The sequence below is a fragment of the Sphaerodactylus townsendi genome, linkage group LG11 (assembly GCF_021028975.2).
Source record: "Sphaerodactylus townsendi isolate TG3544 linkage group LG11, MPM_Stown_v2.3, whole genome shotgun sequence".
NCBI lineage: Eukaryota > Metazoa > Chordata > Lepidosauria > Squamata > Sphaerodactylidae > Sphaerodactylus > Sphaerodactylus townsendi.
Window position 1 is genome coordinate 74,521,528 of NC_059435.1, and position 23,869 is coordinate 74,545,396.

General features: G+C 48.3%; 1 protein-coding gene across 1 annotated transcript; it reads right to left on the minus strand.

Moving 5' to 3' along the window:
• Window positions 1–9,002: 9,002 nt before the first annotated feature.
• LOC125441151 (7-alpha-hydroxycholest-4-en-3-one 12-alpha-hydroxylase-like) lies at window positions 9,003–10,544 on the minus strand. The gene has a single exon (XM_048511503.1). The coding sequence runs from the start codon at window positions 10,542–10,544 to the stop codon at window positions 9,003–9,005; it is 1,542 nt and encodes a 513-aa protein (XP_048367460.1).
• Between the last annotated feature and the right edge of the window lie 13,325 nt (window positions 10,545–23,869).

Sequence of the window (23,869 nt, forward strand, 5' to 3'; positions counted from 1 at the left end):
GAGGCCAGGTGGCTTTATCTCTACCTGTTGCCAACCTTGAGGCACCGCAACCCTGAAATAACTCTTTCTCACATTCTTTGGTAAAACAGGAGGGGGGTAACAAAAGCCAGATTCAGTAGAACTGGCTTTCTCAGTCTGGGTACTTCGTTGCCTTCCAATAAACACTACTGATCATTGATCCAGAGTCCGTTTATTGATTCAGGGTCCGAGACCTAACACTTGGTGACCTTGGACTAGTCCCAGGTGTCTCCAAACTCTCTTAGCCCCACGTGCCTCACAAAGTATTGTTGTGTGGGGAGAGGAAAAGAAGGAGTTTGTAAGCCTCTTTGAGTCTCCTTACATTAGAGAAAGGCAGAGTATAAATCCAGTGGTGTAGTGGCTAAGAGCAGGTGCACTCTGATCTGGAGGAACCGGGTTTGATTCCCCGCTCTGCCGCTTGAGTTGTGGAGGCTCATCTGGGGAATTCAGATTAGCCTGGGCACTCCCACACATGCCAGCTGGGTGACCTTGGGCTAGTCACAGCTTTTCGGAGCTCTCTCAGCCTCACCCACCTCACAGGGTGTTTGTTGTGAGGGGGGAAGGGCAAGGAGATTGTAAGCCCCTTTGAGTCTCCTGCAGGAGAGAAAGGGGGGATATAAATCCAAACTCTTCTTCTTCTTCTTCTTCTTCTTCTTCTTTTCCTTTTTCTCCTCCTTCTTATGTGGAGGAGTGAGGAATCAAACCTGGTTCCTCAGATTAGAGTTCACTGCTCAAGTGTAGGAATGGGGAATCACTCACTTCTCCAGATTAGATTCCACCTGCTCTTAACCACTACACCACGCTGGTTTAAGATGTGTTGTCACTTATAATTGGACATTTTCACGTTGAAGTCTCCTTTTGAAGGGCCAGAAGAGGTTCAGGCTCCTGCTACAGAGGTTAAGAGAAGAAGAAGAAGAAGAGTTTGGATTTATATCCCCCCTTTCTCTCCTGCAGGAGACTCAAAGGGGCTGACAATCTCCTTGCCCTTCCCCCCTCACAACAAACACCCTGTGAGGTAGGTGGGGCTGAGAGAGCTCCGAGAAGCTGCGACTTGCCCAAGGTCACCCAGCTGGCGTGTGTGGGAGTGCACAGGCTAATCTGAATTCCCCAGATAAGCCTCCACAGCTCAGATGGCAGAGCTGGGAATCAAACCCGGTTCCTCCAGATTAGATACACAAGCTCTTAACCTCCTACGCCACTGCTGCTCCCTCTCTGCTCCCTCTCCCTCTCTGCTCTCTGCACCTGCCAGAGACCTTGTGCAGATCAGTTTATCACTATAGTATCACCACAGCAGTTGCTTGCCTGTTTGAGGGCATCCATAAAATCACTGTGCAAAGGCATTGCCCTTGCGGGCTTAGGAAACTGAGGCTGATTCCGCATGGGCCAAAAACAGCAGTGTGAAAACAGTGTGAAAATGGTGTAAAAGGGTTTAAAATGGTGTAAAAGGGTTTATACTGTTTTCACACCATTTTCACACTGCAGTTTTTGGCCCATGCGGAATCAGCCTGAGAGAGTGGTGTAATGTTTCATGATTCCCAGATAACATGAAAGAAAGAACACAATGTAATGCCACCGGTAACCAGCGAACTTTCAAGAAGGCCCAGTATTTAGAGAGTTATAAGATTAGAGATTAGAGGTTCCGATGCAAATCAGGAATGTTGCCATCTGAAATCTTGTCTCCATCGTGAATTTCATATAATTACAGAGTTGGAAGAGACCCCCAAGGGCCATCAAGTCTGACTCCCTGCCATGCAGGAACACACAATCAAAGCACTCCTGACACGTGGCCATCCAGCCTCTCTTTAAAAACCTCCAAAGAAGGAGACTCCACCACCCGCCTAGGCAGTGCATTCCACTGTCAAACAGCCCTTTCTGTCTGGAAGTTTTTCCTGATGTTTGGGTGGAATCTCTTTTCCTTCACCTTGAACCCATCACTCCTGGTCCTAGTCTCTCGAGCAGCAGAAAACAAGCTTGCTCCCTCACCAACATGACATCCCTTCAAATATCTCAACATGGCTATCATGTCACCACTTAACCTTCTCTTAACTACACTAAACATCCCCAGCTCCCTAAGTCTCTCCTTGTAGGGCATGGATTCCAGACCTTTGACCATTTTGGTAGCCCTCCTCTGGACCTGTTCCAGGTTGTCAATATCCTTCTTGAATTGCGGTGCCCAGAACTGTACACAATATTCCAGGTGAGGTCTAACCAATGCAGAATAGAGAGGCCCAATTACGTCCCTCGATCTTGACACTATACTCCTATTGATACAACCCAAAATTGCATTGGCTTTCTGGGTCCCCGCATCACACTGCTGACTCATGTTCAGTCTGGGGTCTCCCAGCTCCCTTTCGCATGTAGTGTTGTCAAGCCAAGTGTCACCCATCCTATATCATTTCATTTTTTTCCTGCCTAAGTGGAATATCTTACATTTATCTCTGTTGAAATTCATTTTGTTTGTTTTGGCCCAGCTCTCTAATCTGTGCAGCTCGTTTTGAATTCTGACTCTGTCCTCTGGGGTATCAGCTACCCCCTCCTATTATGGTGTCATCTGCAAATTTACCATGCAGAAAGCTTGGTGATCCTTTGGGAATGAGCAGCGTGCTTTCCAGCCCCAAATCTGAACCAGGGGGCATCCATTGAAAATGCTGGGGGGAAGAATTAGGACTAATAAAAGGAAACAGTTCTTCACGCAACGTGTGATTGGTGTTTGGAATATGCTGCCACAGGAGGTGGTGATGGCCACTAACCTGGATAGCTTTAAAGGGGGCTTGGACAGACTTATGGAGGAGAAGTCGATTTATGGCTTCCAATCTTGATCCTCTTTGATCTGAGATTGCAAATGCCTTAACAGTCCAGCTGCTCGGGACCAATAGCCACAGAAGGCCATTGCGTTCACATCCTGCAGGTGAGCTCCCAAAGGCACCTGGTGGGCCACTGCGAGTAGCAGAAAGCTCGACCAGATGGACTCTGGTCTGATCCAGCTGGCTTGTTCTTATGTTCTTATGTTCTTAAATCCCTGCATTCTCAGCCGTGCCTACTGATGTTGTGGCGCTCGCTGACATGCATCTGCATGTTTGCAAGGAAGTATTGTTAAACTATATCCACGTTCAGGCAACGTTCCTGCTTGGAATGTTGAAGAGTTCTTATGGAAGTTGTGCTTGAGGTCAATCCTTTATTTTTTTTTTTGCTGGCGGGTCATCCTTTGGTGGCAGCAATTTTGTGGCTGTGCTCTCTGTCCTGTGTTGGAATTCTAAAGATGCCCACTGGCTCAAGAGGTTTGGGGACCCCCAAACTAAAGCCTTGTGAGCAGTGGTGGGATCCAAAAATTTTAGTAACAGGTTCCCATGGGGGTGGGATTCAAACTGTGGCGTAACGCCAATGGGGCACAACGGGGCACGGCGGGGGCGTGGCCGGGCATTCCGGGGGCGGGGCATTCCTGGGCGGGGCTGTGGCAAGGACGCAGCCGCTGCGCCGGTCCTTGGGCGGGAAACGAATGCACGCAGGCGCAGGCTGCCACGCACGCCGGCGCACCTCCTGCATGTTGTATAATTGTAAGTAAACAAGTAAACAAACAAAGAGTTTTTGCCATCTCTAGCATGCCTGTAGATCGAATGGTAAGATATGCTGAGTTGGGAAAAACCAGAGGTTTGGTGTGAATCCTGGGCCCCTTCCGCACATGCAGAATAATGCACTTTCAATCCACTTTCAATGCACTTTGCCGCTGGATTTCACTGCATGGAATAGCAAAATCCACTTGCAAACCATGGTGAAAGTGGATTGAAAGTGCATTATTCTGCGGCCTAGAGCCTGTAGAGTTTGGAGAGGGGTGCTGGCACAGAATCCACCCAGTGGTGGGATCCAAAAATTTTAGTAACAGGTTCCCATGGTGGTGGGATTCAAACTGTGGTGTAGCACCAATGGGGCTGGGTGGGGCACGACGGGGGTGTGGCTGGGCATTCCAGGGGCGGGGCATTCTTGGGCGGGGCTGTGGCAAGGACGCAGCCGCTGCGCCGGTCCTTGGGCGGGAAACAAATGCACGCAGGCGCAGGCTGCCACGCACGCCGGTGCACCTCCTGCTAGACTGCTTCCAGTTCTGCGCGCTACTGCTGAGAGGAGGGGCGTAACTAAGGCAAAAATCAGGTGGCAAAATCACCAATTAGTAACCCCCTCTCGGCACACACAAATAATTAGTAACCTACACTTGGGAACCTGTGAGAACCTGCTGGATCCCACCTCTGCTTGTAAGATCCATTAAACTACACCATTAGGTGGGGTCTTTAAAAAATACCAGGACATCTTATCCCTGTATGAAAAGTAAACAAACTTGGACAGCATTGATGACAGAAGAAGGCAGTGTGGTAATCCATAAGTATAATATTGTATGGTATTCCAAAGTCAAAGCTTATTTATTATATACATGGCATTTTATAAAGCAGAAAACTTATAAAAATACAGAAGTGGGGGGGGGAATGGGGAGAATATAGGGACTCATACGCGGATTTGTGCCAGATATCCATCCAGGCAGGGTTCCAAAGGTTTGTTATCAACTTTCTTCCACACCCAAGTAATGGGGAATTTTATGGCATGAATTAACTTGATCTTGGTCTCTTGTACACATTCTTACACTTAAGAATCTTTCCTGGCCCTTTCAGGACTAGAAGTCCCAGCAAGCTTTTGACTTTTATTTTAAAAATCAGTGTTTTTGGCAATTGATTGCAGATTGGCATTTTAAAATGACCTCGGTGTGTAATCTTAGAGTTCAGTAATCTGGAAAAAAAAGTGTCAGAAAATCTCATTCGGGGGGGGGGGTGTTGGGGGGGTGTACAAATATTGGAGCATCACCAAGTAGCCCTGAGCCATCTCGTGGAACACGGAAGAGAGAACAATGTAATCCTCTTTGGCTCCCCATTGGGAGAGAAAGTGGGATGTATATGAAGTAAATGAGTACTAAATAAAGCATTTCCCCCTTCTCTCTGGCCCCTTCCGCACACGCAAAATAATGTGTTTTCAAACCACTTTCACAACTGTTTGCAAGTGGATTTTGCTATTTCGCACAGCTTCAAAGAGCACTGAAAGCAGTTTGAAACTGCATTATTCTGCATGTGCGGAATGAGCCTCTGTCTCCCATCGACACTTGCTGACTAACCTTGGGATAGTCACACACTGTCAGCCTAGCCTACCTCACTGGGCGGTCGTGAAGATAAAACAGAGGAGAGAAGGAGAATGTCAGTTACTTTCAGTGCCCATCGGGGTAAAAAGTAGGATGCAAATAAAGTCAATAAACTACAAAGAAAGCCAGTGGTGGGATCCAAAAATTTTAGTAACAGGTTCCCATGGTGATGGGATTTAAACTGTGGCGTAGCGCCAATGGTGCTGGGCGGGGCACGACGGGGGCGTGGCCTGGCATTCCGGGGGCGGGGCATTCCTGGGCAGGGCTGTGGCAAGGACACAGCCGCTGCGCCGGTCCTTGGGCGGGAAACGAATCCACGCAGGTGCAGGCTGCCACGCACGCCGGTGCACCTCCTGCTAGACTGCTTCAAGTTCTGCGCGCTACTGCTGAGAGGAGGGGCGTAACTAAGGCCAAAATCACGTGGCAAAAGCACCAATTAGTAACCCCCTCTCGGCACACACAAATAATTAGTCACCTACTCTCGGGAACCTGTGAGAACCGGCTAGATCCCACCTCTGAAGAAAGCCAAATATAAGCATTGAGGTGACTTGACATCCAAAGTCAGAATGACTGGCAAGCAAGTCTTTTAGCCAGTGAGAAAAAGACCTAAGGTAGCCAGGCACAAGGAATAATTCAAAGAAAGATCATTGGTTTCTGGACCAGTAAATAACTGGGCCATCCAGTTGATGGAGGCAACGTAATGGACATCCCCACGGGGGTTGTCTGGAGGGAAGGATGACTCTCTCAGGAAATCTTGACACTTACCTCATAATTAACACCTCACTAAAACTAGGATGGACTTGTAGTGTGTTGGACACAAAGGAAACGCAACATTCCCTTATCAGCAAACATTTTCTGACAAGGTGGGCCGGAAGACCGGGGGGGGGGGACTTTTGGCCTTCAGACTACCTATTTTGCTGCTTCAACTACATAAATTATATCCTTTATAACAACATGCCAAAGGAAAGTTTATTAATTGGCACATTTATGGGGTTCAGAAGTCTAAATGCCCTCAGTGGCTGTTGCTAGGCAACCACCACAAGTATTGCCCGACTTCAAGCCTTGGTATCTGTCAGTAAAAGGCAGGGGAAGGGGGCAGCGTCCTTTCCAGGACAGTTTTGGTCTTGGAAGAAAGACTCTTCAGGGCCAGGCTTGGCAACAACCAGGAGACTTGCCTCTGCTCTACCACAGACTGTGTTGAGTAGTGGTCAGTGTTTCAGCGCAGTATCTGAGAGATTTGAATCCCTACTCTACTGTGCAAGATCACTTTAAGGCCGTCACCCACTCTCAATCTAACACACCTTAGAGGGTTGTTGTGAGGATAAAAATGGAAGAGAGGGGAAGGATGGAAGCTGGTTTGGGTTCCCATTGTGGAGGATAAATCAAGTAAATAAATAATCCATGTAGCTGAAGATGGGGAACAGATGGAAGCGAGGTTGATACTGGAGAGAAGGAAACAGGGGAAGCTGAGGAGATTGCGGCTGCCGGGATGAGGGAAAGACAACATATTCTGGGGAAGAGAATTCTGGGGGGAAGTGAGGTACTCCTTGCCAGACTTGGTAGGTTCCCCACTGCGCAACCTTGCCCAGTACCGGATGGTGGCTGGCATGGCACAACTCAGCCGGTTTTTTCCATGATAGAAAAATAAAGGGAATAATAGAGAGAAAATTGAAGACAAATCATGGTAGTTGGGCTGATGGGAGGGAAGGAGAGAAGGAAACGAGAAAAGGGAGAAACTGTGGGGGGCTTTAAGGGAAGGGAAAGAGGAAGTTGTGTGGGAGGGAAAACTGGCATGCCCCCCAACTACTTGTGGGCGCCCGTCCAACATCAAAGCAAGAAAGAGAACTACCCATCGTGACACTTACTAGGCAGACTATGTTTATGGGGTGGTTTGCCATTGCTTTCCCTAGTCACATACACACTAAGGCCCCTTCCACACACGCAAAATAATGCGTTTTCAAACCACTTTCACAACTGTTTGCAAGTGGATTTTGCCATTCCGCACAGCTTCAAAGAGCACTGAAAGCAGTTTGAAAGTGCATTATTCTGCATGTGCGGAATGAGCCCAACCCTTGTTAGCTGGATATTCATTTTACCAGTCTCAGAAGGATGGAAGGCTGAGTCAACTTTAAAACAGCTACATAAAACTGACTTCTGTCGGGATCGAACTCAGGTTGTGAGCAAAGCTTCAACTGCAGTGCTGCAGCGTTCCCCTCTGCATCATGGGTCTCCTATTTCACTTACTCCCAAAGGAGCAAATATATATATATCTGTCTTTGGAAGGACTGGAAAGATATGAGGAAGCAGTAATATATATATTAAGGAGCAGCAGTGGCGCAGTGGCTAAGAGCAGGTGCACTCTGATCTGGAGGAACCGGGTTTGATTCCCAGCTCTGCCGCTTGAGTTGTGGAGGCTTATCTGAGGAATTCAGATTAGCCTGTACACTCCCACACACGCCAGCTGGGTGACTTTGGGCTAGTCACAGTTCTTCGGAGCTCTCTCAGCCCCACCTACCTCACAGGGTGTTTGTTGTGAGGGGGGAAGGGCAAGGAGATTGTAAGCCCCTTTGAGTCTCCTGCAGGAGAGAAAGGGGGGATATAAATCCAAACTCTTCTTCTTCTAAGTAAATATATATATATTTACTGCTTCCTCATATTTTCCAGTCCTTCCAAAGATATTAAAAAGCCCTCAGGCAGATTCATGCTATTTGTTTCTGAGTGAAGCAAAACCTCGTCTTAAAAAGCACTTCATTTGTTCCACAAGAAAAGCAAAACAATTCATAGGCAGGTTTCTCTTTCAGTGCTCCCTAAAATTTTCATTGGAATGCCTAAAACACAACACGGCTTTTCCTTCCAAGACTGCGATAAAGATCCCGGGGAACTGAACAACTGGAACGAGGACACAAAATTGCTAACTCCCAAGATTTGTTATGACTTGTAAATTCAGCATCTGTAAAACTGAGCACAGAAATAAATCCGATTTAGAAAGAAAAGATTCTTGCAACATTACTAGTTACTTAGCATTTAAGGAGGATGACATACGTGGCCAGCTGTGTCTATACCAGTGCTGGCGAACCTATGGCACAGGTGCCAGAGGTGGCACTCAGAGCCCTTTCTGTGGGCACACGTGCACAGAGTTTGTCATTGGGGGGAGCGGAAAATCACCCCCCCACACACACACACATCTAGGCTGGCCTGGGCACGATCCTTTACCTGGGAGTAAGCTCGGTTGCTGGCAATGGGGCTTGCTTCTGAGTAAACCCTCCTAGGGTCGTGATTCACCCATTTGAAGCATTGCACAGTTGCTTCACCTAGCTGACTCCCGAGTAACATGCACCTCGGAGCCAACCGTTTTTTCTAAACTAAAACCTCCGTATTCAAGTTAAATTGCCGTGTTGGCCCTTTGCGATAAATAAGTGGGTTTTGGGTTGCAGTTTGGGCACTCGGTCTCGAAAAGGTTCGCCATCACTGGTCTATACGGTGCCACCTTTCCATAAGCAACCAACCCTTTCAATATATATGTCTGAAGCCGATAGAGAAAGTATGGAGCCAATGAAGAGAGTCGTTTACATCTCCCTCAAGCTGTCAGCAGTTAAATTTCCCCCACTCTATATCATGCATGCGATGGAGTCATAATTGTCTACAAATGCTACAAAAAAAAACCCAGTATCAAGTGTTGAGTTCGTCCGAATTTTGGCATTTTTGTAACTGCCCCATGCAAGAGGGCATCGAACGAAGTTCTCCCAGACTGATCAAAATAAATAACTTTGAGATAATATACAACACGGTTACAAAATAAATAACTTCCCTCTTAGATCCTCAATCGGTACTTAAACTGGATATCGCGAGCAGGATGTGTGGTGCCGATCCCATAGCGGCTGGGATCCGCTGGTGGGATCTCCTCTTCCTTGTTAACCAGCTCCATGTCGAAGTAGGTGACCATCAGCATCACAAATAACTTCATTTCACTGACCGCAAAGAATCGCCCGGGACAAGTAGAAGGCCCAGCGCCGAACGGCATGTTGTAGTACTTTAGTTTTTCCCCGTTTTTGTAGAATTCTTTTTTGGTGCCGTCTGGGTTCACGAACCTGTCGTGTTTGAAAGTCTGAGGATCGGGATAGATTTCGGGATCCATTTGAAGGCTAAGATAGGGGAAGAGGATAAGTTGGTCTCCTTTCCGGAGGACGTATTCTCTCCCGTCTGCCATTTTGAGATCCAGATCTTCCATTATGCTTCTGAACAGAAAGGGACAGACTTTCAAGCGTAGACTTTCCTGTATTGCACTGTCTAGAAGAGGAGTCTTTATGGTGTCAAAGGATACCTGGATCAGGGGGCTTCCTGGCTTGACTTCCTGGTCAGTCTCCTTCAGGATTTGGTCTACTTCCTCCTTCACTGCCTTCATCGCTTCTGGATGTTTCAGGAGATGCACAAAAACCCAGAAGGTGGCCGGCCCGGTGTTAGATTGCGAGGCCCAGAAAAGGAGAAACAGGAACTGCGTCCGCATCTTTTCGGTCATCCCAATCTCAGCCATCTGTTGATCTTGCTCAGCTACCCAGCTGCTGATGTTGTCCTTCTTCAGAACTTTTTCTACCGACAACACATCCCAGAAGAAGTTCCTCAGTCTCTCCGTCTCCTTCTTGGTCGCAGAATCCAGCACACCGATGATCAAGGAGGGAAGGTAATTGTCGAATTTCTGAAAATCTTCAAACCACTCTCCACACTGCAGTGCTTGATGGTCCTTAGAAGTTCCTTTGGCGTCTCCACCGTTGCAGGGGTCAGTACCAAACAAAGTCAGGAAAGCGGCTTGGAACATGGCCTTGAAGCTGAAGTTGAGGACCCCGTCTTGCCGCCAGGGTCTCTCTCCCTCACCCGAGCCTACGTTCTGAAGCATCACGGCCTTCAAGTTCTCCATCATCACCTGGTTCAGATCGGCAAGATTCTTATTCCGGAGATATTTCTTGCTCACTTCCTGCACCACTTTATGATGAGCTTCGCTCGGTTGGAAGCCAAAGACATTGTAAACGATGGTGGAGGCAAACGCGTCAAAATCCAGCTTGTCTTTCGATTCCTTGATGATCGTCCCATAAGTGTGAGGGTCCATCATAAAATGTATGTAAATGCCGCCGACCAGCACTGTGAAAATATCCCCGTGCTTCTTCCGCATCTTTGCCAAAAACTCCACAGGGTTCTTTTGGAATCCTATCCCGTGCCCGAGCCATGGGATGAGACCTTTGTCCAACGGCGGTTCGTTGGGTCCCCTCTTGCGGAACACGCCGATCAAGTAGAGCCCGCTGAGGAAAACAGCAAAGAGGGATGCTAAGAGAGCACAGAGCACGGACTCCCAGAAATGCATCTCTGGTGCTCAGGGCAGAAATGATTTCATCAAAGAAAAAAAAAAGGTCAATTGCTCGGCTTATAAAGCGTCCAATCAGAGGCCAGATCAGGGTGGATCCGTCTAATTCCATGTCTTGGCTGCCAAAGCAGCTGTGGTTTTCCTGTCACTTGAGTCATTCACAGCATTCCAGTATTTACCTGCACCTCCTACACAATTATTGTTCATCCTTTGTCCATCCATTCGGGTTGTAAATAAAGCACGAGAGTTCTTGGAAGACTTAGGCTCTGGTCCAGCTTTCGTCTGCTCTGATCCGTATGGGTTGAGCTGCTGTCTCTCCATTACCCAAAGCCAGTGTGGCATAGTGGTTAAGAACAGGTGGACTCTAATCTGGAGAACTGGGGTTTGATTCCCCACTCCTCCACATAGGCAGAGGACTCTTATCTGGTGAAATGGATTTATTTCCCCACTCCTACACATGAAGCCTGCTGGGTGACCTTGGGCTAACGCCAGTTCTTTCAGAACTCTCTCAGTCTCACCTGCCTCACAAGGTGTCTGTTGTGGGGAGAGAAAATGAAAAGGAGTTTGTAAGCCCTTTTGAGTTTCCTTACAAGGAGAGAAAGGTGAGGTATAATCTAAACTCTTCTTATTCTTATCCTTATCCTTATCCTTATCCTTATCCTTATCCTTATCCTTATCCTTATTCTTATTCTTATTCTTATTCTTATTCTTATTCTTACTCTTACTCTTACTCTTACTCTTACTCTTACTCTTATTCTTATTCTTATTCTTCTCCTTTTTTCCTTCTTATTCACCTCCTCTTTCTCCTCCTCCTAACCACGTTTTCTAGGAAGAATCTGGCATAGAATTTTTGCTGAATATTGAAGGGAGGAAACAAAGAGGCTGAGGATTCCTTATCAAGAAGCTGGTTGAATAAGCGTGAAGCACAGAATAAGTCAGTGTCTGAGTTTTGTTCCTATTGTGAAGAAATTCTCGAGTGACATTTTCAGGGATGTGCAAGCACTGTGTTGCTTGATTTATAGCTTTGAGGGTTTCACCTGAGCAACCAATCAAATGTCACTTTTACTGAGGACCCAAAATGGTTCCAAATCGGATCGCAAATGTTTTCTGCATGTTCACTCAGGTCGATTCCGCACTTGGGTTATCGACCTAAGTTCGAGCTGCGTTCGACCTAAGTGCTCCGCACAACCACTGGGATCAACGTGGTTTTGTACCAGCTTCGCCCCGTGTAACGGTCAAATTTCCGACTCCAGTTGGGAACTACTACTTTTTCAGGGAACCACGCTCGGACTCAGCTCGATTCCAGGAAAGTGCGGAATCTCTGGTGCCAGGAGTCCCCCATTCAGCCAATCACAGCTGAGTGTTTCGGGCATGTGTACATCTGGCCAATCAAAAAAACGCCACCTTCGTCCCTCCATTCCTGTGGCAGTTTTTTAAATAACGTGTGTGGGGATAGACAGAACATGGCCGTAGAACAGTAGCCAATCGGAACGGAGCGGCGAAGAGGCACAGGAGGATTCCGCCCTCCAAGCTGGGATCAAGCTGGTTGCAGTGAGGAACAACAATGGCTTCGACCTAGGTCAGAACCCTTCTCAGGGAACTGGGTCGAACCTATTTTACTCATGTGTGGAATCGCCCTCATTCCAGGTAACTTGCACAGATTCTTCTCTGCCCCGTCTGCTGTCTGCCCAATATATCTTAGAGTAAAAAGGGAAAAAACCCTGTAAGATCAAGTGCTTATTTTATATGTCATGACCCAGTGGAGGTGTACGTGTGGAATGTGTGCACGCCTGAGGGAACTGCCCGCTTTGTCTTTCTAGTATATCAGCCTCACACAGGTGTCCAAATCCCACACTGGGGTACTGACCTAGGATCAGCAGTGGCGTAGGAAGTTAAGAGCTCGTGTATCTAATCTGGAGGAACCGGGTTTAATTCCCCGCTCTGCCAGCTCTGAGCTGTGGAGGCTTATCTGGGGAATTCAGATTAGCCTGTGCACTCCCACACACGCCAGCTGGGTGACCTTGGGCTAGTCACAGCTTCTCGGAGCTCTCTCAGCCACACCCACCTCACAGGGTGTTTGTTGTGAGGGGGGAAGGGCCAAGAGATTGTAAGCCCCTTTGAGTCTCCTGCAGGAGAGAAAGGGGGGATATAAATCCAAACTCCTCCTCCTCCTCCTCCTCCTCCTCCTCCTCCTCCTCTTCTTCTTCTTCCTCTTCTTCCTCTTCTTCTTCTTCTTCTTCTTCTTCTTCTTCTTCTTCTTCTTCTTCTTCTTCTTCTTCTTCTTCTTCTTCTTCTTCTTCTACTGGAGCCTGTTTGTGTACACAAAATGGTCTAAATGGGAATGTAAACGCTTTGCAGTCTCTCACGCTGCCCCCAATGGTGCATAATTTGATTCCGTAAGTTCCAAGGCGAGCGAGGGGCCGCTGAAAGCAAGCAAGCTCCTTTTCCCAGGGAGTTGCTTGCTGTTTTATTTTTAGCAGCTTGCAAGGAAATTTGCGGTGAGCGTAGTAGTTTGCAATGCTAGTTAGCTTTGCCAGCCTCCAGACAGGCCCTGAAGCTGTCTAATCGCAACAGATCTTTAGCCGAGAAGGGATAGTACTCTAGTTCAGCATATTGCCGTGTTTATTGCTCTCATCACCATCTTTAATTGCAGTTCAATGTCAGTTCAGTACCTTCAACCCTGGTTGCCCTCTCTTAAATATGGCATGCCAAATCTTCGGCGGGTTTGTTACCTTAAGTAAAAAGGAGTAAGTAAAAAGGAGCAGCAGTGGCGTAGGAGGTTAAGAGCTCGTGTATCTAATCGGGAGGAACCGGGTTTGATTCCCCGCTCCGCCGCCTGAGCTGCGGAGGCTTATCTGAGGAATTCGGATTAGCCTGTGCACTCCCACACACACCAGCTGGGTGACCTTGGGCTAGTCACAGCTCTTCGGAGCTCTCTCAGCCCCACCTACCTCACAGGGTGTTTGTTGTGAGGGAGCAAGGGCGAGGAGATTGTAAGCCCCTTTGAGTCTCCTGCAGGAGAGAAAGGGGGGATAGAAATCCAAACTCTTCTTCTCTTCTTACGCGATTCTTTGCTTTCGTTAGCCAACTTGTTGCTTTAAGGAGTTTTCATTTATCATTTGCTTGCCTTGTTTTCCAACTCTTCAATCCCAGCCATGGTATTATTTTACACTATCTTACCTTACCTTACATTATTTTTACATTTACATTACCCAGCCATGGTATTATTTTACACTACCTATTGTCTAGCCTTTTTAAAGTGAGGAACTGAACCTGGTATCTTGTGAATGCAAAGCCGCATGCCTTCCACTCACCCACAGTGCCTTGTTGTGGTAAGAGCCAGCGTGGTGTAGTGGTTAAGAGTGGACTCTGATCTGGAGAACTGGGTTTGATTCCCCACTCCTCCACATGAGCAGTGGATTCTAATCTGGCGAAATGGATTGATTTCCCCACTCCTACACGTGAAGCCTGCTGGGTGACCTTGGGCTAATCCCAGTTCATTCAGACGTTTCTCAGCCTCACCTGCCTCACCAGGTATATGTTGTGGGGAGAGAAAAAGAAAAGGAGTTTGTAAGCCCTTTTGAATCTCCTTACAAGGAGAGAAAAGGGGTATGATCCAAACTCCTCCTCCTCCTCCTCCTCCTCCTCCTCCTCCTCCTCCTCCTCCTCCTCCTCCTCCTCCTCTTCTCCTCCTCCTCCTCCTTACCACATTTCACTGGAAGAACCTTTCTAACAAGGTGTTTACTGTGGGGAGGGAAAAGGAGTTTGTAAGCCCTTTTGAGTCTCCTTACAAGGAGATAAAGGTGTATAATCCAAACTCTCCTCCTCCTCCTCCTCCTCCTCCTCCTCCTCCTTACCATGTTACGCTGGAAGACCCCTTTCTACCAAGGGGTCTATTGTGGGTGGGGGAAGGAAAAGCGATTGTAAGGTACTTTGAGACTCCTTAAAGGCCGAGGAAAGCAGGGTAGAAAAAACTAACTCTTCTAAATTTTCATTTTTCGTACGCTGCAATGCATCTGGAGTCTTAGTGAGAAAATGGGCGATATGCAAAATAGCAGTCGTCATTTTATTAGTCATTTCACGGCGCATGTTTCCCAGCCTCAGTGGAATGTGACATCTTCATTTGAAGAAAAAAAAAATTCCTCAGCTCAGGAAAGTCTGCTATTTCCTGTGGATGGAAAACGATCTTAATCCAATCTTAATTAGAGAAGAAAGACAACAAGGCAAGTCATCCTGACACAAAAGCAAAATCCTCCCGATTTTGTAAACTGATAAACCTTCAGTGACACGCCTTCATTTAAATGGTGAGCAAATTTAGTCTGTCTTATAAATCGAGTTTGCCAGCATTCATCTCCTGAAGCGTTTTCCCGATTTACATTTCTGAGAGCTTATAGTTTGTTTATTATTTTTAAATGAGAATTTTTATTTATTTTACACATCTAGAAGAAGAAGAAGAGAAGAAGAAGAGTTTGGATTTCTATCCCCCCTTTCTCTCCTGCAGGAGACTCAAAGGGGCTGACAATCTCCTTGCCCTTCCCCCCTCACAACAAACACCCTGTGAGGTAGGTGGGGCTGAGAGAGCTCCGAGATGCTGTGACTAGCCCAAGGTCACCCAGCTGGCATGTGTGGGAGTGCACAGGCTAATCTGAATTCCCCAGATAAGCCTCCACAGCTCAGGCGGCAGAGCGGGGAATCAAACCCGGTTCCTCCAGATTAGATACACGAGCTCTTAACCTCCTATGCCACTGCTGCTCTAAATAAGCATCCCAATCTAATGCCCCCCCTAATAACAATACTAAATGAAAAGAAAAAGAACACATATACAAACACCCACCCGAGTGGTGTAGTGGTTAAGAGCAGGTGGATTCTAATCTGGAGAACCGGGTTTGATTCCCCACTCCTCCACCTGAGTGGCAGAGGCTTATCTGGTGAACCAGATGTGTTTCCGCACTCCTACATTCCTGCCGAATGACCTTGGGCTAGCCACAGTTCTCTCTTAACTCTCTCAGCCCCACCTACCTCACAAGGTGTCTGTTGTGGGGGGAGGAAGGGAAAGGAGCTTGTAAGCCGTCTTGATTCTCCTTACAGGAGAGAAAGCTGAGGTATAAATCCAAACTCTTCTTCTTCTTCTAGGCTGAAGCTTAGGGGCCCACTGGAACTAGGGGCCAGTCAACTTTTATTATTAATTTATTTACATATTATTGTTGAGGCACAGTTACCAAAGCCTTTGGGCTCCAATGGTTAAAGGCACTTTGCGTTCTGCACCACATATGTACTCTCATTTAAATCAGCAAAGGTTTGTTGCATGTCAATGGCACAGGGAGACAGCCAGCTAATAGCACACTAGCGTCAAGGTTGTGAGGTCACACTACCTCCACCTTTATTACACCCTTATTATAAGGTGACCAGATGGTCACCTTTGTGAACCGGGACGGGCGGGTAGGCGGGCGCACAGCCGCAGGAGCGCACTGCCTTCTGGGGTGCTCCCGTTTCCCGCCCTGTCACAGGGCAGGAAACAGGAGCGCCCCAGAAGGCAGTGCGCTCCTGCGGCCGCGCACGTGGGAGGCTGCCGCACTGCCTTGCGCCCCAGAAGGCAGTGCAGCAGCCTTCCAAAAATTGGGACACTTGAAAAAACCCGCGGGACAAATTGTTTTAAGGCGGGACTGTCCCGCCAAAAGTGGGATGTCTGGTCAGCCTACCTTATTACAATAGAGCATTGGTTCTCAACCTTCCTAAAGCCATGACCTTTTAATACAGTTCCTCATGTTGTGGTGACCCCCAACCCTAACATTTATCCATTTTACAGATGGAGAACACTGATGTAGAGAGTCTTAGGCGACCCCTGTGAAAGGGTCGTTAAACCCCCAAAGGGGTTGCGACCCACAGGGTGAGAACCACTGCAATAGAGCCTAGTGGTGCCCTCGATCGTGTGTGCTCGAATGTTCCCCTGAGCTGTCAGGACCAGCCAAAGCAGTTATTCTTTACGAATTTTTAAAAAGAACAAAATGGCAGCCAACATGGACAAGCACAAGTCTGGATTTCGAAAGAGAAAAGAGATGGATGTAGTGGTTAAGAGCAGGTGGATTCTAATCTGAAGAACTGGGTTTAATTCCCCACGCCGCCACCTGAGTGGCGGAGGCTTATGTGGTGAACCAAATGTGTTTCCACACTCCTACATTCCTGCTGAATGACCTTGGGCTAGTCACAGTCCTCTCAGAACACTCTCAGCCCCACCTGCTTTACATGGTGTCTGTTGTGGGGCGAGGAAGGGAAAGGAGCTTGTAGGCCTCCTTGAGTCTCCTTACAGGAGAGAAAAGTGGGGTTTAAATCCAAACTCTTCTTCTTCATTTCCAAGTAGCCAAAATAGCCATACACACCCCATGGCTATTTTAGCACTTGAAAAGGTGTTGGGGTAGGAGACTAAGCATCCTAGCCCAGTGATGGCAAACCTATGGCACGGGTGCCAGATGTGGCACTCGGAGCCCTCTCTGTGGGCATGCACACACAGAGTTCGTTATGTGGGAGGCAGAAAATCACACACCCCTACACACATCTAGGTTGGCCTGGGCCACTGAGCACTACATGCGCGCACCATGGTGACCACGTAGGACTTGGCTGGCAGGCCTGGCGCCTGTGGTCCAGGTGGCTTCTGCCCGAGGGGGGGGGCGCAGAGGAGGCAGAGATGCTAGAGAGGCACAGAGCAGTGCGCGCAGGACTTGCTGGAGGCTAGAGCAGGCTGGCCCCTACTCGAGTGGGTGGGGCGGAGGAAGAGGGAGCCAACCGGTTTTTTTCTAAACTAAAACTTCAACCTTTAGGTTAAATTGTCGGGTTGGCACTTTGCGATAAATAAGTGGGGTTTGGGTTGCAATTTGGGCACTCGGTCTCAAAAAGGTTCGCCATCGCTGTCCTAGCCTGTCATGCTGTGGTGTCCACAGGTGAGATCCGTGGACACACCTTGCCACACCCGGTTTGGCCCTTAGAAGGAGCCATGTGCCTGTAATACGGCGCACCTTCAGCTATCCAGGGAAAAGTGGTTTGCTTATCCTCATGCGATAAATCTGTCGTTGATTTAATTATCATACCTGCATTCTTTCTCTCAAGCCATGTTGCAAGGCATAAGACTGTAGGGTATGATTCAAAGCTGTGCTGGGTAAGCTGTGGGTGGCTGTTTATGGGAGTCAGCAATTAATCTGTGCTATTACTAACATTCCTAAGTCACTCCTGCCTGCGGATCACTCCCTCCAACCTAGAAATTATCCTGGAATTCCAGAAAGATGTGTGCAGTTAAAGAGAGTTGCGGGGGGGGGGGGGAAGGAACCCTGGAGGAGTACAGACTTGCTGTTCTGCCATTCAGAAAAGGAATTATTCTCGGCATGGATTTATTTAGATTCGACTGAAGATCACCTCTTTTTGTAGGAAGAGATCAAGGCGCTTAAATCTACCAAGATGTTGTGACTCCTTGCTTTTTTGACCCTTTGAAATAAAGGGATTAATTTTTGTTGTGGATTGGTTGTTGTGGGTTTTCCAGGCTGTGTGGCCGTGGTTTGGTAGATCTTGTTCCTAATGTTTCACCTGCATCTTCAGAGGTGCATCACAAAGGGAAGTCTGTGTGTAAGAAGGATATTGACAAGCTGGAACAGGTCCAGAGGAGGGCAACCAAAATGTCAACCAGAAGGTCTGGAATCCATGCCCTACAAGGAGAGACTTAGGCCATTTCCGCACGAATGCGGAAGCGGCCGGGTCGGCGTACTTGACACCGACCCGACGACGCTAGGACCGTCCGCATGGACGGTCCTGGAAAGAGCCGGGCAGCCGGCGCCGCGGAGCGCCGGCGCCCGGCCGACCTGGCATGTCCCTGGGCCTCCGGTGCAGGGCAGGGGGGCGTGTCCCCAGGCCTCGGCGACACGCCAGAGGCCCGAGGACAAGGTAAGTGCCGGGAGGGAGTGGGGGGGAGGCGTCTTGAAGCCGCTGCCGTTCGCTCGGCAGCGGCTTCAAGGCAGCGTTTCCCCAACAAGAGCGCTTCCAAGCGCTCTGGGGAAACGCCAGCTTCGCGGCGGTCGGGCAGCGCGAGGGCGGCGCGGCTGCGATGCAGCTGTGCCCCCTGTGCGAATGGCGGCCTGGGGACGGCGTTTTTGCCATCCCCAGGCCGCCATATTCTGCCCGTCATGGGTTCAAGGTGCAGGAAAAGAGATTCCATCTAAACATCAGGGGACACTTCCTGACTGTCAGGGTTGTTCGACAGCAGAATTCACTGCCTCAGAAAGTGGTGGAGTCTCCTTATTTGGAGTTTTCAAAAGAGAGGCCGGATGGCCATCTGTCAGGAGTGCTTTGATTGGGTGTTCCTGCATGGCAGGGGGTTGGACTGGATGGCCCTTGGGGGTCTCTTCCAACTCTATGATTCTATGATCTAGATGTCGCCAGGGCATGCACCACCACAGGGTTCAAACAGTTTAGGGAATTTAGGCACAAACCAACAGCAGCTAACCCACACTGTACACATTAGCTCGAAAAGGTTACAACAGGTCAATGCAAATAATATCCCAGAGACAGGTCATGCGCATAGCACGGTTTCATCCCTCCTATTAACCTTCTTTATCTGCATTATCTGTTGCTTCCGTCTTCTTACCCTTCCATTCAGCAAACATGTGCTTCAGCTGTGCAAATGCCATACGCTATTGTCACGACACAAAGGCCCCGTGGAAGACAAGAAGTTCTTTGAGCAACACAAAGGGATTCAATTTCCTTTGGGAAGAGAGAACCAGAAGATTCTGGCCGCTTTGTAATGTCCGCCTTACGATGTCTCTTGTTCCGATGATGGCTTGACAGAACAGCTTAAAAAAACATGGCGAAAGGGACATGTCTCTGCCCACCTGGAGCGAAACACCCAGGTTGGCGAAAGACACCTTCAAATAAAAGCGAGCAAACAAAGACAAGCAGAGACACAATGTCTTCACAAGTCCAGATGCTGCAATGATACAAAAAGTGTTAGATTTAATGTATTGTCGAAGGCTACCGCATATCATGCAGCTGTGGACAAGTCTACATAGGGACCACCAAACGCAGCGCGCAGACACGTATCAAAGAACACGAAAGGCACTGCAGACCATTTCAGCCAGAAAAATCAGCAATAGCAGAACACATGATAAACCAACCTGGACATAGAATATTATTTGAAAACACAGAAATTCTGGACCACTCTGAAAGCCACTACGTCAGACTACACAGAGAAGCCATTGAAATCCATAAGCACATGGACAATTTTAACAGAAAGGAAGAAACTATGAAAATGAACAGAACTTGGCTGCCAGTGTTGAAAAATACTAGAGTTAAGACAGTGTCTAACCAGCTCCACACAAACATAGGATGACTATAGACAAAGGAAACAAAGGCCAGGATACTTCTATTCAGATGCTCCCACCAGTGACCTTGCTATCTCCATTGTTACTCCCATGCTATAGACTTCATTGTTACTCATACTTCTATTCAGATGCCCTCAACTATTGACCTGGTTGTCTTCTTTGTTACTCACAGACAATGTTTCTTCACCCACCCTGGACACTCCAACAGGTATATACACTCCACTTGCTTTCCCAACATCAGATCCTCTGAAGATGCCAGCCACAGATGCAGGCGAAACGTCAGGAGAGAATGCTGCTAGAACACGGCCATACAGCCCGGAAACCACACAGCACCCAAGTGTTAGATTTAGTTTAGAGTCTTGGATCTGCCCAGTAGTGTGTATGTGAGTGCAGTTTATAGAAACTTCCCAAGAGATAAATGTAAAAGGTAAAACTTACATTTATTCAAGCATCTCCAGTTCACAGCTTTGTTCCAGGAAAAAGGTAGATAGAAAGAAACCCGAGTCTAAAGAGATTGCTTTCCCTACGACAAGTGGGCACAACTAATGCGCCATCATGTGTGTGCAGGTGAGAGGATGCTACAGTGGGAAAGTCCCCACTGAGCAGGCTGCCATTGACCACGCGGTCAGGTCAAAGGCTAGGACAGAAGTGAAACCAGCATGGGGAAGAAAGGAAGTTAGTGGGCGGTCTCCTGGCCCAGACATGGAGGGCAAGCAAGAGAGGCAACATCACAGTTAGAGTGAGATACACAGCACCCCCCCCCCCAGTGTCCAGGCATGCAGAAGTCGCTTATTCCAACAAAAAGAACACGGCATCTGCAGGGAATTCCATGTTAACATCCCAGGAGATCCCAGGTCTGCTTGGAACTGGAGGAGAAGAGAGGGCTCCAGCCTCCTCCCTGCCCCCCCCCATAGCATTTTCCCCAGCTAGAACAGAGTAAGAGAAAAGTTACTTGCATAACTTTGGAGATGTACATGCTTGGAATACCCCATGTGCACAGTTATTTATGTAGGGAGAGCCCTGCTGGATCAGACCAGTGGTCCATCTAGTCCAGCATTCTGTCTCATAGGCACTTTATGCACGCAGTACTTACCCAAGGCTGTTCGCTCCACACTGGGGCTCCCCGGGTTTCTTCGTTTGCACACAGGAAGGTGCCCCGCTGATTCCTCCATGCCCAGCTGTCATGTTTCCCGCCCCTGCTTCCAAGTTGGGAAGTTGTTTGCCAGGAATCCCGGCAGAACCACAAGCCAACGTGGCCAGCCCAGCAGAGCCGATGTCAAACCAGAGAACCCCAGCAGAACACAGGCCTTTCCGACATGCGTAGCTCACCACAGATCTTCCTGGGGGTCAAACCATGTGCCTTTAGAAATGTTTTCTGTTCAATCATTCCACACACCTCCATGCTCCCTCCCCCACAGTTTCCCCCTTGTCTCTTCAGTTGCATTTATTTATGCTGCTGTTGAAAATGCATTATTCCTAATGGTAGGATGTCATCCGTGATGCAGAACAACTTTTCTTTTTGCACAGACACTCTAGTGCCGTGGTGGCGAACCTTTGGCACTCCAGCTGTTATGGACTACAATTCCCATCAGCCCCTTCCAGCATGGCCAATTCCCATCAGCCCCTTCCAGCATGGCCACCACTGCTCTAGTGTTACTGCACAGCTACACTGAAGCAGCAATTCAAAAACTGTCTCAACCTCTGGCCCCTTCCGCACACGCAAACTAATGCGTTTTCAAACCACTTTCACAACTGTTTGCAAGTGGATTTTGCTATTCCGCACAGCTTCAAAGAGCACTGAGAGCAGTTTGAAAGTGCATTATTCTGCATGTGCGGAATGAGCCTCTGTTTCTACCACTAAGAGGTACCCTCTGGATTCCTGGGCTCTGCTTTGGTTCTTTTACGCTTCTGTTGGTTCTTGGTGTGGGAGGTCATTGCCTGCCTCTGCATAGAGATCACAGCTGTCATTTGATAGTTGCTAAGCAACCCTAAGAGATTCCACTTAGACATCAGGAAAACGTCCCAACTGTCAGGGCTGTTGGACAGTGGAATGCACTACCTTTGAGTGTGGTGGAGTCTCCTCCTTGGGAGGTGTTTAAAGATGGCCATCTGTCAGGAGTGCTTTGATTGTGTGTTGCTGCATGGCAGGGGGTTGGACTTGATGGCCCCATGGGGTCTCTTCCAACTCTTTGATTCTGTGATACTCACACAAAATGGAAGCAAAAAATAATTCTGCTGGATCAAGCACCGTTACCTGAAGGAACAGGACCACATATCCCTCCCCACCCCCAATACATTTTTCGGCCAAATCAGTAACACACAATCCTTGCTGCCCCAGTTCATTGTCAGTTTCCTCCTGCAAAAGCAATTTCTCCTGTCAGTTTCACGTGGTCAAGGTGCGTCTTCGCCTTAATGTTACATTGTCAATTTGAGATAAAAAAATGACGAAGCTGATAAATTTGAGATAAAAAATGATGAAGCTGATACAGTCAACCTGGTTTGTGACTGTGCCCTATGATTATATTTCCAATGCAGTGATGGCGAACCTATGGCATGGGTGCCAGAGGTGGCACTCGGAGCCCTCTCTGTGGGCACGCACACACAGAGTTCGTCATGTGGGAGGCGGAAAATCACACACCCCTACACACATCTAGGCCAGCCTGGGCCACTGAGCACGACATGTGTGCACCATGGTGACCACGTAGGACTCAGCTGGCGGGCCTGGTGCCTGTGATCCGGGTAGCTTCTGCCCGAGGGGGGGGGCGCAGAGGAGGCAGAGATGCTAGAGAGGCACAGAGCGGGACTTACTAGAGGCTAGAGCAGGCTAGCCCCTGCTCGAGCTGGTGGGGCAGAGGAAGAGGGAGCCAACCGGTTTTTTTCTAAACTAAAACCTCAACATTCAGGTTAAATTGCCGGGTTGGCACTTTGTGCTAAATGCGTGGAGTTTGGGTTGCAATTTGGGCACTCGGTCTCAAAAAGGTTCGCCATCACTGCTCTAACGTGACCTGACAAAGAGAAAATATACATTCAAAATTCCTCTGGGAAATAGAGGATGAGAAAATGAGTGAAAGGAAGGCTGGGTGACTACACATGGATAAGAGTTTGGATTTATACCCCCCCTTTCTCTCCTGCAGGAGACTCAAAGGGGCTTACAATCTCCTTGCCCTTTCCCCCCTCACAACAAACACCCTGTGAGGTAGGTGGGGCTGAGAGAGCTCCGAGAAGGTGTGACTAGCCCAAGGTCACCCAGCTGGCGTGTGTGGGAGTGTACAGGCTAATCTGAATTCCCCAGAGAAGCCTCCACAGCTCAGGCGGCAGAGCTGGGAATCAAACCCGGTTCCTCCAGATTAGATACACGAGCTCTTAACCTCCTACGCCACTGCTGCATAAGAGCCAAGTATGTGGTGGGGCAGAAAAATAAAGTTCGTTTCAACACGACTGTTCAAAAGGAAAGATTAAAAATCAAAAGGAAGGATCAATACGACCCTTTGAAAGTAATAGCCATATTGCTTATATTGATATTGTGGAGGCTGCTTTGGTGGCTTATGCACTTTTAGGTCACCCCCACCCGCACCCACCCACCCCGCTCTCAGGGAACAACAGCAGGCTTTCCCCTTAACACGCAAAAGCCATGGAAGCAGCAACCACAATATTGACATAAGCAATATTGCTATTACCTTTAGGCTCATTCCGCACATGCAGAATAACGCACTTTCAAACTGCTTTCAGTGCTCTTTGAAGCTGTGCGAAATAGCAAAATCCACTTGCAAACAGTTGTGAAAGAGGTTTGAAAATGCATTATTTTGCGTGTGCGGAAGGGGTCTTAAAGAAGAAGAAGAAGAAGAAGAAGAAGAGTTTGGATTTATATCCCCCCTTTCTCTCCTGCAGGAGACTCAAAGGGGCTTACAATCTCCTTGCCCTTCCCGCCTCACAACAAACACCCTGTGAGGTAGGTGGGGCTGAGAG

Bases quoted from the DNA above. Each gene is read 5' to 3' on its own strand.
- LOC125441151 (XM_048511503.1), bottom strand. From the start codon at position 10,544: ATGCATTTCTGGGAGTCCGTGCTCTGTGCTCTCTTAGCATCCCTCTTT.